Here is a 12,516-nt window from a genome sequence, read left to right on the forward strand (position 1 = left end):
CTTCCTGTTCAGAGGGAGCCTGGCACAGTCATGGTGTGAAAAGTTTCACTGAAAGACAGTTTAGAAGACAGGGTGCCCAACACCCACTGCCTATTTGGTGCACATTTAAAGCATATGGCAATCCCCCCCAATAAATCCTGGGAACCGTAGTTTGCTAAGGGTGCTGGGAACTGTAGCTCTATGAACTACAGTTCCCAAGGTTCTTTGCAGGGGCGATGTGCTTTAAATGCATAGTGTGGATGTGAGAATGGATGTGGATGGATGTGGGCCTGATCCATTTCCCTGTCCTACTCTGCAGCTCTTGGTGACACCCAAAGTCAGCTTCCTGGAGCAGCTGGAGTCTCCTTTTGTGGTGCAAGAGAAGGCTCTCCATTTGCATAAACCAAAAAAAGGCAATGGCCAACAAGCCTGGTCAACTTCTCCCCTTCCCAAGCACCCTGCAAAGCCATGCTCACCACAGCTCCCTGGTGTCCACATAGGTTTTCCTCACAGCTACCAAAGAGGAAGACAAGCAGGCCGAGCCCAAGCCGCCGATATCCACTGCAACAGTCTGTATCTTGAGGTTCAGTTTTGCTCCAGATTTGTGGCAGATGTTTGCAGAGAACAGAAGTGGTTCGGAGTGTTTCAGTTCTGGGGAAAGCACAACAAAACCCCACGTTCAAAACACTTTGGTCAGATTTATTTCTTTAACCACCACATTCCACTCCTGATGATTCTCAAAGAGGTTCACAATAATCAAATCATATGTACAGGCAGATGCTATCACCCTTCTTCTAATTACAGAGCCAGAACAGCAGGTTCTCTCGACGGCATTAAACTGTTCTACTTTGTGGCTCCTACCTCTGCTTTCTTGAAAGGGATCTGTATGTTACGACCAAACCCATTGGGTTGATGCAATCCATCCTCCCATTCTCTCCCCTCCTAGTGCACTTTGTTTCCAAGAAATTGCTTGGCAGGAGGGTAGAGCAGCTAGAAGTGCTACCTTCCTAGCAAGTGTGTCTTTGTTGCTTACCGGAATAGATATGGGGAGGAGTGATCTGCCGGGGGCAAGGTTAACATAGATCCTTTCTGCTCCCTGATGCCAGATACCTATGGTTTGCCATTATGTCTGAATTGGACAAACTCTCTGTTGTGCATTCAGTGGTCTGTGTTTGCCTGAGCCTGGACTAAGGATTCTGAGCCCCTGTGTTCTGATTCGATACGTGATACTGTATCCAATCCCAGAACATTTCAGGTTTTGGACCTCTGCCATTGGCCCTTAAACTCTGAGTTATGATTCGCAGCTTGGAAGTTTAGACAGCCAATCGCGTTGGGAATGGGAGTGGCCCAGGCCTTCAGAAATGTATATAAGCAGTTGCTTTGTCCCTGTTGTCCAGTTCAGTTAATTCAGTAAAGGTACTTGCTGCTATCACTTGTGTCTTGCCTCGTGGGAACCCACCTACACTTCACTATTGTTACTACAAACCACTTTCCATGCAAACCAGAACCGGGATCCGTAGTTCATACTGGGTATGTGAGTTTGAAGCACGGCCCACTGAAGAGCTAAACCGCAAATCCAAACACCTTTTGCCACATTCCAGACACCCCAGCCATGAAATTCCATTGTCCATGGAGGGCTACTTCAAATGTGTGTACATAGAAGTGTGAACACCTTCAGATGAGGCACACACAACTTTCCAGCCTAAACCCCAAACGGAGCCTACATAAGCCATGCATAAGCAAATAGCAAATCTTCATTGCCTGTCTGGGACACGAGCCTCTCCAGCTCTATGAGCCAGTGTTGTGTAGTGGTTAAGAGCGGTAGACTCGTAATCTGGTGAACCGGATTCGCGTCTCCGGTCCTCCACATGCAGCTGCTGGGTGGCCTTGGGCCAGTCACACTTCTTTGAAGTCTCTCAGCCCCACTCACCTCACAGAGTGTTTGTTGTGGGGGAGGAAGGGAAAGGAGAATGTTAGCTGCTTTGAGACTCCTTCGGGTAGTGATAAAGTGGGATACTCCTCCTCCTCCTCCTCCTCCTCCTCCTCCTCCTCTTCTTCTTCTTCTTCTTCTTCTTCTATGATTCTCTGATTTGGCTTCACTTCTAGATCCCTGGGTTGCTTGTTCCTGGGTTGCTTGTCGCAGTTGTTAAACAGAAAAAAAGTCTCCCCTAAGCTTTGGTATCCACCTTGGTCTGGACATGGTTTCTAGTAAGCCACTGTATTGCTCCCAGCCCCACAGACCCTAACAGATGACTACTAAATTATACGAAAAACAACATACCTATTTCCACCTCTGCTCCTTTCTCGAGCACATCCACCAGCTTGAAAGGGCTTGGGGAATACTTCCGCGTATTCCAAGGAAACCTGGATTGCTCTTTAGTCACCAGAGAGAGAGGCTGGAAGCTATCGGTGAGTACCTGGCTAGTCACAGGTATCAGCCTCCTATCTGAGCCCAGCTCTTTTATAAGCTGCTTGGTCAGCCGCTTAAACATTTTTTATCCCCACAGATTGGAAGACGCGGAGACACAACAGCAGGAAGAAAGGAAGGCAGCTCACAACCTGTAAGGAAGGAACCGAATTATTTTATTTTTATTAAAACAGGATAGCCAGTGTGGTAAAGTAGTTCAAGTGTTGTATTACGACCTGGGAGGCTAAGGTGCAAGTTGGTGACTGTGGCCCAATCATTGCCACTCCCTTGAGCCTACCTCATAGGATAGTTGTGAGGGTTAGAATTGTGAGGGTAATATCTGCAGCATACATTTTAAACCCATGGCTCTCTCCCCCCCCCCAAGAATCCCGGGAACTGTAGTTTACCCCTCAAAGAGCTACAATTCCCAGTCCCCTTAGCAAACTATAGTTCCCAGGATTCTTTGGGAAAAGCCAAATGTACAGTGTGAATATGACTGCTGTCCCATCCCCATGGTTGAAGTAACCGTCAACTGCCATGGGGGGCACCATTTTGTTTTTTTGCCTCACGCAGCAAAATATTTTAGGCTGGCCCTGGTGCTGTAATACCTGCAATTTTTCAATTCTCAGGGCACATCTGGTTCTTGGGCGCTCCTCAAATTGCAGCCCCAAGCTAGTATTTGAAGTTGACTGTGGAACTGGGCAGTGCATTAGGCCTTAGGCTTTCAGAAAACGAGTGAGAGAACGCTCTCCCAAACAACATTTACAAACCATTTTGAAGCATTAAAAAAGGCTGTATTCTGAGGCCCAGGTTGAATGCAAAGTGGTTTTCCTCCCAGTATTTTTTTTTCCTGTTAACTTTGAAGGAGTTTTAGTTGAAGAAAACCACTTCCTTAAGCGTGTGGTGATCACCTCACTTGCATATGCTGCCAGTGGTGAAATCTAAGGCTGGCAAAGTACTGAAGTGTCGCTGTTGTTTTATAGGCTGCCGTCCTGCTTGTAATTAAGTGATCGCTCAACTGGTCTTTATTTATTTACAATATGTATATACTGCCTTTCATTATCAAACTCCAGGGCAGGTTACAGAACACATTAAAGCAGCAATAAATTTAAACCGTAAATACAGCAAGCCACAACAGAAAAAAATAGAAAGCATAGTGCTAACAGCTGAGTATGAAGATCAGCAAATGTGAAATAACTAAGGGCTTATCCACACTTACTGTGTCCAAACAGTTGCCCCTCCCCAAGAAAGCTTTCCTTGCAAAAAAAAAAAAAAACCTGCTCTTTGAAGCTGAATTGGAGCAAACATCAGTTTGGGTTTTCTGTGGACTGACATTTGTTCCAATTGAGCTTTAAAGGGTGGGTTTTCAGGGGGAAAGCTCTGGAGCAAAAAGAAAGGGGAGGCTTAACAACCCAGTTAGAAATTACTTTAGACAGCGAGAAGAGATGGAGGAAACACAGAATGGAAGCCAAAAGAAGAAGAATGAAGAACAAGGAGGAGGATGAAGAGAAGGAGAAGAAAAAGAAGGGAGGAGGAGAGGGGGGAGGAGAAGGAGGAGACAGAGATAAAAAAAATGAAAGGGGGTTCTATATTCCTCATTGTGATTGAAAGTAGATTCTGTGTCTGGAAATGTTGAAGATGGAAGAGAGAGGGAAATCCCTAAAAGGAGAGTCAGCAGAAAAAAATTAAAAGATCCAGCCCTACTATTAGGTAGAGGGAAGCAATGGGTGCCTCACACCCTGTCCTGTGCCCCACTGAGCTCTCCTTGCTGCCTTGAGGTGCAGTGAAGGATGCTGCCCCATCATCCCCAGTGTTGAATTACACTTCACCTTCTGTCAGGTTGGCTTCAGTACAAGGAAAGGAGCAGGCGCCATCTTGGCCTTTGCTTCAGGCAGCCAAATATGGGGCCAGCCCTGACCACCAGGTCACTGACAGCGCAGAGAAGCATTTGTCAATTAAGAAAAGGTGTGGTTTTTCTTTCAAGCTGTCCATGTGCTACAAAATGCGTACAGGCAACAGGGTTACAAAAATCTGCCTGGGCTGGTCCTGTTTATAGGCTGATGTAAACACTAATACAGTGGTACCTCGGGTTACAGACACTTCAGGTTACAGACTCCGCTAACCCAGATATAGTACCTCGGGTTAAGAACTTTACCTCAGGGTGAGAACAGAAATCATGCGCCAGCGGTGCAGCAGCAGCAGGAGGCCCCATTAGCTAAAGTGGTACCTCAGGTTAAGAACAGTTTCAGGTTAAGAACAGGCCTCCAGAACGAATTAAGTTCTTTACCCGAGATACCACTGTAAGGTAAAGGCTGATTTGGAAGAAAGCACATGAAATTCAAAAGGAATGTAGTCAGCTAGCCCACCCCTACCTGATGGGCTCACTTGCCTTTAACAGTCCCATCAGTCAGAGAAATTCAACAGGTGTAGCTTTCCTTGTTAAATTTCTGCCCGTCAGAGTAACTCTGGCAGATGCACGAGCGCCGTCAATGAGAGAAAAGAGGAGTCTTGGCCCCAAGAGACACCATGAATTTGTTCAATCCAGCTGCCTTTTCAGTTTTTTTCTTTCTTACTTGCTTTTTTAATGCTTTAAAAATGACAGGCTAAAATGGCATGCCTGCCAGCTTCACATTAAAAGCGAAAATGTGTGACTTGGCATGGGGGAATAAGGTTGGAAGTTAAAGAAGAGAGAGGGACCAGAATGAAAATACACAATTACTGACGTTTTAAAAAGTTCTTTCAAACCGAGAGTGGTGAGGTAAGCTGGGAACGAGGATCGGATTGTTCTTGTTAAAAGTTTCGTTTATTCAATGCACAGAGAAGCAAAAGGAAAAGGGGGAGGGAAAACCAAGGTATTTGCTAAAGATTTCCTGAGTTGCTGGATTATATCACATCAATAACTTTGTAATTAGTAATGATTTATCTTCAACATTTTCAGAAGTGCAAAGAACCTATCTTAGTTTCACTCCCAGCTACCTGTGCTCCTTCCGGGTGTAAAAGTGAGGTGGGAGATTGTGGGATGTCATGAAGACATCGGAACAGGATTTCTTGGTTTCTTTCAGAAAATAGTTTTTGACTTACCTGAATCCTGAAGCCTTCAGGTTTCTTCTTTAAAAAGGGGGGGGGCTTCCTTGGTTGACAAGAATAACTCCGGATTCAGCAAGGTCAACTGCAAGTTTCCTGCTCATGAGCTTGCCAACAACACTCTTAAAGGAATTGTGAAGTGAACTGCTAGACGCTTCATTTTCTGCTAATAAAGGGAAGCTGGACATCCTTTTTTTAACCCTCCTTATGAGTCACACAAACCACTAGGTACTGGCATGTTCAACTGGCTAGAGAGCAGATGAGTGATCAGTTGAGGTGAGAGGGTTCACATGTGCCACGACCTGCCTTGAAGTCGTGCCCTTTTACCTGTAGACAACAATCCCAAACAAGTGAGGTAGAACTTATGGGTCTTCTGTAGTGACAGGAAAAACACTCTGCACATACTCGGTAAAACTTAATTTCTTTATCATTGATTCATTTGCCCTAGGGCTTAGCGCTGGCAATAAGCAGAGTGGGTTCGAATTGAAATGTCAAGAACCAGCGTGGGGAAATGGGTAACAGAAAGAACCCTACACAATTATTCATGATTATTACAACCGCTACTAGTACAAAATGTGGCAGAGTGGATATGCTCTGTTCCAGACCCTCCAAGTGTCCCTATTTTCCAGGGACTGTCCTGGATTTACAGAAGCTGGCCCCATTTCTGATTTGATCCCAGAAAGTCCCACTTTTTCTTAGAACGTCCCTGTTTTCATCAGAGAAATGTTGGAGGGTATGCTATTTCATTCCACTGTGATTCCTCCCAGTGGTCAGTCAGCATTCTGAACCTTAGAATTTTATTTTATTTTTGTATAATTTATATTAAAAATTTGTTTTACATTTTAGAATATCCATTTAAACAACCTTAAAGTATCAGTGACTTCCCTTCTTCTCTTTCCATGGTTCGTTTTGCACAGCATAAATCCCTGCATATTTTATATAAACTAAACCATTCAGTATTCCATTATTACATCCATCAAAACTTATTTACACTGTTGAATTTATCTTAAGGCTGCCCACATTTTCAAATGTACACAGTTTACCCCCATATATTCAATAAACGTTTTCCAATCTTCTTTAAAAATTATGTTCTTCTCGTTCTCTTATTCTATATGTTAGGTCCGCAAGCTGTGCATATTCCATCAGTTTAAGTTGCCATTCTTCTTTGGTTGGGAATGAACCATAGAATTTTAGAGCTGGAAGGGACCACAGAGGTCAGCTAGCCCAACCTCCTGCAATGCAGAATTCTTTTTGCCCAACATGGGACTTGAACCCACAACCTCTCTTTAGGTTTTTTGTAATTTATTGCAATTTAAAGAAAGTTGGCATTTGAAATTTAACAAAAATGTCCAAACTCCGTTGTTGTTTTTTAACACAATCCCACACAGGATAAATCGGTGGACATTGTCTCCCATCTTTTGTTTAAGGAAAGTTGACAATACCAGGCCAGGGATCAGAATAGACTATACCAATCTCATTCACATCTCTGGTCCGCCATGCATCAACTGTCTTTGTTGTCATACTCGTTCATGCGTCATCCATTAAGGGATGTGGGTGGCGCTGTGGTCTAAACCACTGAGCCTCTTGGGCTTGCCGATCAGAAGGTCGGAGGTTCGAATCCCCGCAATGGGATAGGCTCCCGTAGCTCTGTCCCAGCTCCTGCCAACCTAGCAGTTCAAACGCACGCCAGTGCAAGTAGATAAATAGGTACTGCTGCGGTGGGAAGGGAAATGGCGTTTCTGTGCACTCTGGTTTCCGCCATGGTCCTCCATGCACCAGAAGCAGTTTAGTCTTGCTAGCCACATGACTCGGAAAGCTGTCTGTTGACAAACACTGGCTCCCTCGGCCTGAAAGCGAGATGAGCGCCACAACCCCATAGTTGCTTTTCACTGGACGTAACTGTCTGAGGGTCCTTTACCTTTACCATCCATTATAAGATTATGCAGGAGCGCAGTTCTTTCAGTTTGCACCGAGTGGGGTGAGAGAGTTGGGAATGCTGCCCAAAGTTTTTGCACCAATCCAGAAGCTATGGGCAACAGCTGGCAAAGATGCACATACACTGAACATCCTAAATTACTCCTCTGGAGCAGATGGAGCACAACAGAAATGACCTGCCGCTCTTCACATGCTTCAAGCACGCCATTTCCCCCTGGGAAGACACAGTATCAATCCTGTCTTCACAAAATGAGCGACTGTGTTGATAGTAGATCTTGATTAGCAGGCCGTGCCCTGCATGAGGTTTCCAGTCTGAACTTCTCCTGCCACTGGCAGCAGGTGAACTGGGGGCTGAGGCAGAGCCAGCCTACCCATCTGGCAAGATGAGGCAGTCGCCTCGGGCGGAAAATCTAGCCTCTTCCATGCTCACCATGAGGGGCAGCGTCGGAAGGGTTGTGGAAGAGAAGAAGGCATATGGCAGCCCGTGTTGGAAGTATAGATTTTGGCGAATTTCCTCTAAAATATCTCAAAAATATCTTCTCTCTCTCTCTCAATTTTGCAAAAAAACAAAACAAAACCTCAACTTTTGTGTCCAGATTTTCACTTCCTAAAATATGGCAACCCTAGTCTTGCCTGAAGTGGCCAAATGTCCTGGGCCAGCCTTGGGTTGAGGGGAAGATTTAATGTTGATTTTTTAAAAGCAAAGCTTTTCTTCCGATCCATCTGCAAAAGAGTCTCTGATCAGATGCAAACTGTACAGTACATACTAAAACATGGGACCAGGGGTGAACGAAGGCATCGTGACACCTGGGGCAGGGCGTCGCTACCCTTTTATCTAATTTGATTCTGTCAACTTAAGCTGCCACTCTTCTTTGGTTGGGACCTCGCTCGTTTTCCATTTTGGGGCTAACAAAACATGGGCCACAGTAGTGGCATACATAAATAACCTTTTTTTGACACCTGGGAATTTCAGTCTGAATTATCTCCAGCAGAAAGGACTCTGGGTTTTTTGGGGAAAGTACTTTTAAACATTTTTTTTCAATTCATTATGGAAGATTTCCCAATACTCTTTGACCCTTTTACAGACTTAACATATAGAATAAGAGAACAAGAAGAACATAAGTTTAGAGAAGATTGGAAAACGTTTATTGAATATATGGGAAATAACAGTGTAGAGCTGAAAACACTGGTAGCATTACGATAAAATCGACAGTGCAAGTAAGTTATGATGGATGTAATAATGGAATACTGAATGGTATATGCAGGGATTTGTTATATGTAATATGAGCCATGGAAAGAGAAGAAGGGAAGTCACTGATATCTTAAGGATGTAAAATGAGTATTTTAAATTGTAAAACAGAAATTTAATAAAAACATATATACAAAACAAAACAAAAAACTCGACTGCCCTCAATTCCACACCTGCAGGTCTTGAACAAAATGGTTTCCAAAGCCCTGGAAGCTACTGGCAAATCCCCACACTCAGCCTCGTTTGCCCTTTGCACATTGTAACCATTCCCACACGACCTCAATACGTAGTCAAACAGCCAGTGTAGATGGGGGCCCTGAACACAATGGCAGAGGAAAGGCGTGCAGTGGGTGCGGTCCACCCCGGGTGCCATCCCTGAGGGGGGGGAGACACCCCTGAGGGGGGACTCAAGGGGGCTAGCCCCGCCCCGGGTGCAGAACATGTGCGCCGTTCCAGGTGCCAGAGCAGCTAGCTCCGCCTCTGCCTGAACACGAGATCTTGAAAGTCTTGAATCCCCTTTAAGTACATGGGGGTAACCAAGGGAGGGGGCAGTGGGGGCAGCTGCCCCCAGATCAAGTAAAACAATAGAAATACTTAACTAACTGACCAATGACGTCGATTCTGCCCTCCCCCCTAACAAAAATCCTGGCTATGCCCATGTTTAAGAAACAGAATATACCCATGTGGATTATATAGGCGCAGGTTTTGCTTAAGACAGGATGGCAAATCCTAAATCACAGACTCAAAAGGGCACTTCAGGCAAGGATTTTGAGTTCACCTTGGGTGGAATTTCCTCAGCACTTTACATGTGTTTTTTTCCAATGCCCTGGAACTTGTATAACTCAGTCATGTTTACGCAAACTCCTGAGTGTAACCAGGAGCAGCACTATGTTCGGCTCTCCTATTTCCTAGAAACAAAAGTCTTTCCCTTCCCATCGCTCCCTCTCCATGATGCCTGCCAATATATGGCGGGGCAGGGTGTGTGTGGATAACTTTTCTTGTTCATGTGGATATTTCTATACTTATTGATTCTTCACGGGTGCCTTTTTTACATACTTTAAAGGAAAATTGATTCTATCCTTTTGTTTTTAAGAACATGCTGCTGCTATTGGTTCTCTGGCTCCTTTCCTGGTTTTTGCACAAGTTTTCTTTTAGACCTCACGAACCTGAAAGATTTATGTTCTTTGACATTGCCACTGCCTCCTGTGAGGGGCAGGAGTGGAGAAAAGCTGGTTGTTGCCTTATCCCTAGTAATGCGTGTGTCAGCTTAGGCAGCAGTCCTGTATCTAGTTGGCCATTATGCCCATGTGTCCAAAGGACCATAAAGAGGGTTGTTGATCTGCTTTTCCACTCCCTTTTCATACACAACATCTCCCTGCCTGCTATTGCTGCTGTCTTCCAGAGAAAAGTTTTGTTTTCACTGGAACTGTCTGTGCACTGGAAAATGTCTTCCGCTTTGACTGTTTTAAACAACTTCTGAATCTGGCAACAGGTGGTTTTAAACAGAAACTGCTGTTATTTCCAAAGTCACATTTCAGGTTATATTACAAGTAGATTCAGTGCTATTTTTCTAGAAAAAGAGCTGCCAGAACTCACCATGAACACCTTCCTTGTTCTCTTATACAGTGGTACGTCGTGTTAAGTACCTGATTCGTTCCGGAGGTCCATTCTTAACCTGAAACTGTTCTTAACCTGAAGCACCACTTTAGTTAATGGGGCCTCCTGCTGCTGCCGCCGCACCACCGGAGCACAATTTCTGTTCTCATCCTGAAGCAAAATTCTTAACCTGAGGTAATATTTCTGGGTTAGCAGAGTCTATAACCTGAAGCGTATGTAACCCAAGGTACCACTGTATTTCATTTCTGTATTCATTTTTGCACAGTCATAGTTTTGCAGTCTGAAATCTGTATATGAGCTTTACTAAACCTTTCTGGATAGAACAGATTCTCTTTAAGTATTGCATTCAGGGAAGTTTTCCATGTGTGACATTTTAATGTATTTTTAATCTTTGTTGGAAGCCGCCCAGAGTAGCTGGGGAAGCCCAGCCAGATGGGCGGGGTACAAATAATAAATTATTATTATTATTATTATTATTATTATTATTATTATGCACAAACCTGTGTTCTCTTACTTTCCCCTAGCGCAACTGAACAGAATGCCAGGAGATAAGATATGACGATGCAGAACGAAACACTAGGAGATCAGCCAAGCATCGTAAGTACATTATATCCTGGGTCAGGAAAATAACAAAAATATCAACATAGAGAATTGAAAGCAGACATGGGCAAGACCGCTAATAACACAGAGCAATGAGTCAGAAGACAATGAAGACAGTGAAATACAGTTAGGTGTATGCACATATTATTAGAATGAAAGGATTAGAGTGGGCCGAAGGATCTCTGAGTAGCTTAAGAACGACAACAGCATGTTGGAACGGCTTAGCGGTTCATTATACAAAACATCAACAACAAACAACCTGCTCAGGATGGTAGAAGGATAGTCAAATTTGTAACTGAAGCCATGAAAAGGTTGAGGGGAGAGTTGCTGACTCAACAGGGCTACCGCAAAGGAAGGAATTGTGCAATAAAATGGAGAACAGTCATTCTTTTTCCATGATGCAAAGGCTCTCGCAATTTTCTCAGCATTGCAAGTTGGCACCCTGAATAACCCTCAAAACTCAAGAACCCTGAAACACCCTGAGAATGTGATGAACCTTGGGGCAGTGATAAAGTTAGAGAATGGTCAGGAACAGGGAACACAACCCTCAGAACCCCCAGCTCACCCCCAAACCCACTTGTCGGATACAATTTCTAGTTTGGGGAGGGGAAAATAATTTTAACCTGATTTTGGTGCTATGCATCCTGAAAGACGTAATTCTTGGCTACTTTCCAACACAATTGTAGTTCTACTTCATTGAACAGAAAACTTACACTATGAAAAAAGTCGCCCTCTACCGGATCATGTGAATGAACTAATATTAACCAAAGCCCTCAAATTATCACATGCATGAGAAGCAGTTGGGAATGACTTCCACTATACAGTGGTGCCTCGCAAGACGAAATTAATCCGTTCCGTGAGGCTCTTCATATAGCAGTTTTTTCGTCTTGCGAAGCAAGCCCATTGACAGCTTAGCGGATTAGCGCTATTAGCGGCTTTTAGTGGCTTTTAGCGGCTTATCAGCTTAGCGGATCAGCTGATAAGTGGCTTAGCTGCTTAGAAAAAGGGGAGAAAAAGGGGGGGAAACCCGCAGGAACTCGCAAGACATTTTCGTCTTGCGAAGCAAGCCCATAGGGAAATTCGTTTTGCGAAGCGCCTCCAAAACGGAAAAGCCTTTCGTCTAGCGGGTTTTCCGTCTTGCGAGGCGTTCGTCTTGCGGGGCACCACTATACTGGTTTTTGATGGTCAGGGTTAAGCCAGCATGGGAGGAGTTGCCATCGCAGGATCTCCAGGGATAGGACTGACGTTTCTGCTTCAGGTGGCAGAATCATGGAGGCAGGTATGATTTATGATCAGGGGTTTCAGCCTCCATCTGCAAGGATCCCGCCACATTAGAGTTTTCACCTAAATAGGCATCTGGGGTTGGTACCTTTTGAGTATCTTCTGCCCAGATTGGGTTTGTTTTGAACCCCATGCCTGGGACAAATGATAAATTTAGCCAACAGAAACTAAGGCTGTCGTTCCAACTCCAGTACTCTCATTTTAAGGTTTATACATGTCAAAATAATTCATACTTTTGTTATTGTTTACATGTGTAGCACACAATCAGTAGCCCAGAACTCGAGGCAATTCTGTGGTTTTATTTCTTATTCGTAATATACATTTCCCCCCGCCTTTTATTTTTAAACTCTCCAAGCTTTCCCTG

At 44.3% G+C, this 12,516-nt stretch overlaps 1 protein-coding gene across 1 annotated transcript in view; it reads right to left on the reverse strand.

The window, feature by feature from the left end:
• Positions 1–8,884, reverse strand: part of LOC310829822 (gasdermin-A3-like) — a 19,363-nt gene extending 10,479 nt beyond the window's left edge. Inside the window, exons 1-4 of the mRNA XM_083708804.1 lie at positions 8,828–8,884; positions 5,468–5,636; positions 2,261–2,538; positions 456–630 (exon numbers count right to left, since the gene is read on the reverse strand). Coding sequence (XP_083564930.1) covers positions 456–630; positions 2,261–2,471 — 386 coding nt within the window. The 5' untranslated portion in view covers positions 2,472–2,538; positions 5,468–5,636; positions 8,828–8,884. The remainder of the gene's footprint in view (positions 1–455; positions 631–2,260; positions 2,539–5,467; positions 5,637–8,827) is intronic.
• Positions 8,885–12,516: the final 3,632 nt, after the last annotated feature.

The sequence above is a fragment of the Podarcis gaigeae genome (genome assembly GCF_964106915.1).
Source record: "Podarcis gaigeae genome assembly, chromosome: 13".
In the NCBI taxonomy this organism is placed as follows: Eukaryota; Metazoa; Chordata; class Lepidosauria; order Squamata; family Lacertidae; genus Podarcis; species Podarcis gaigeae.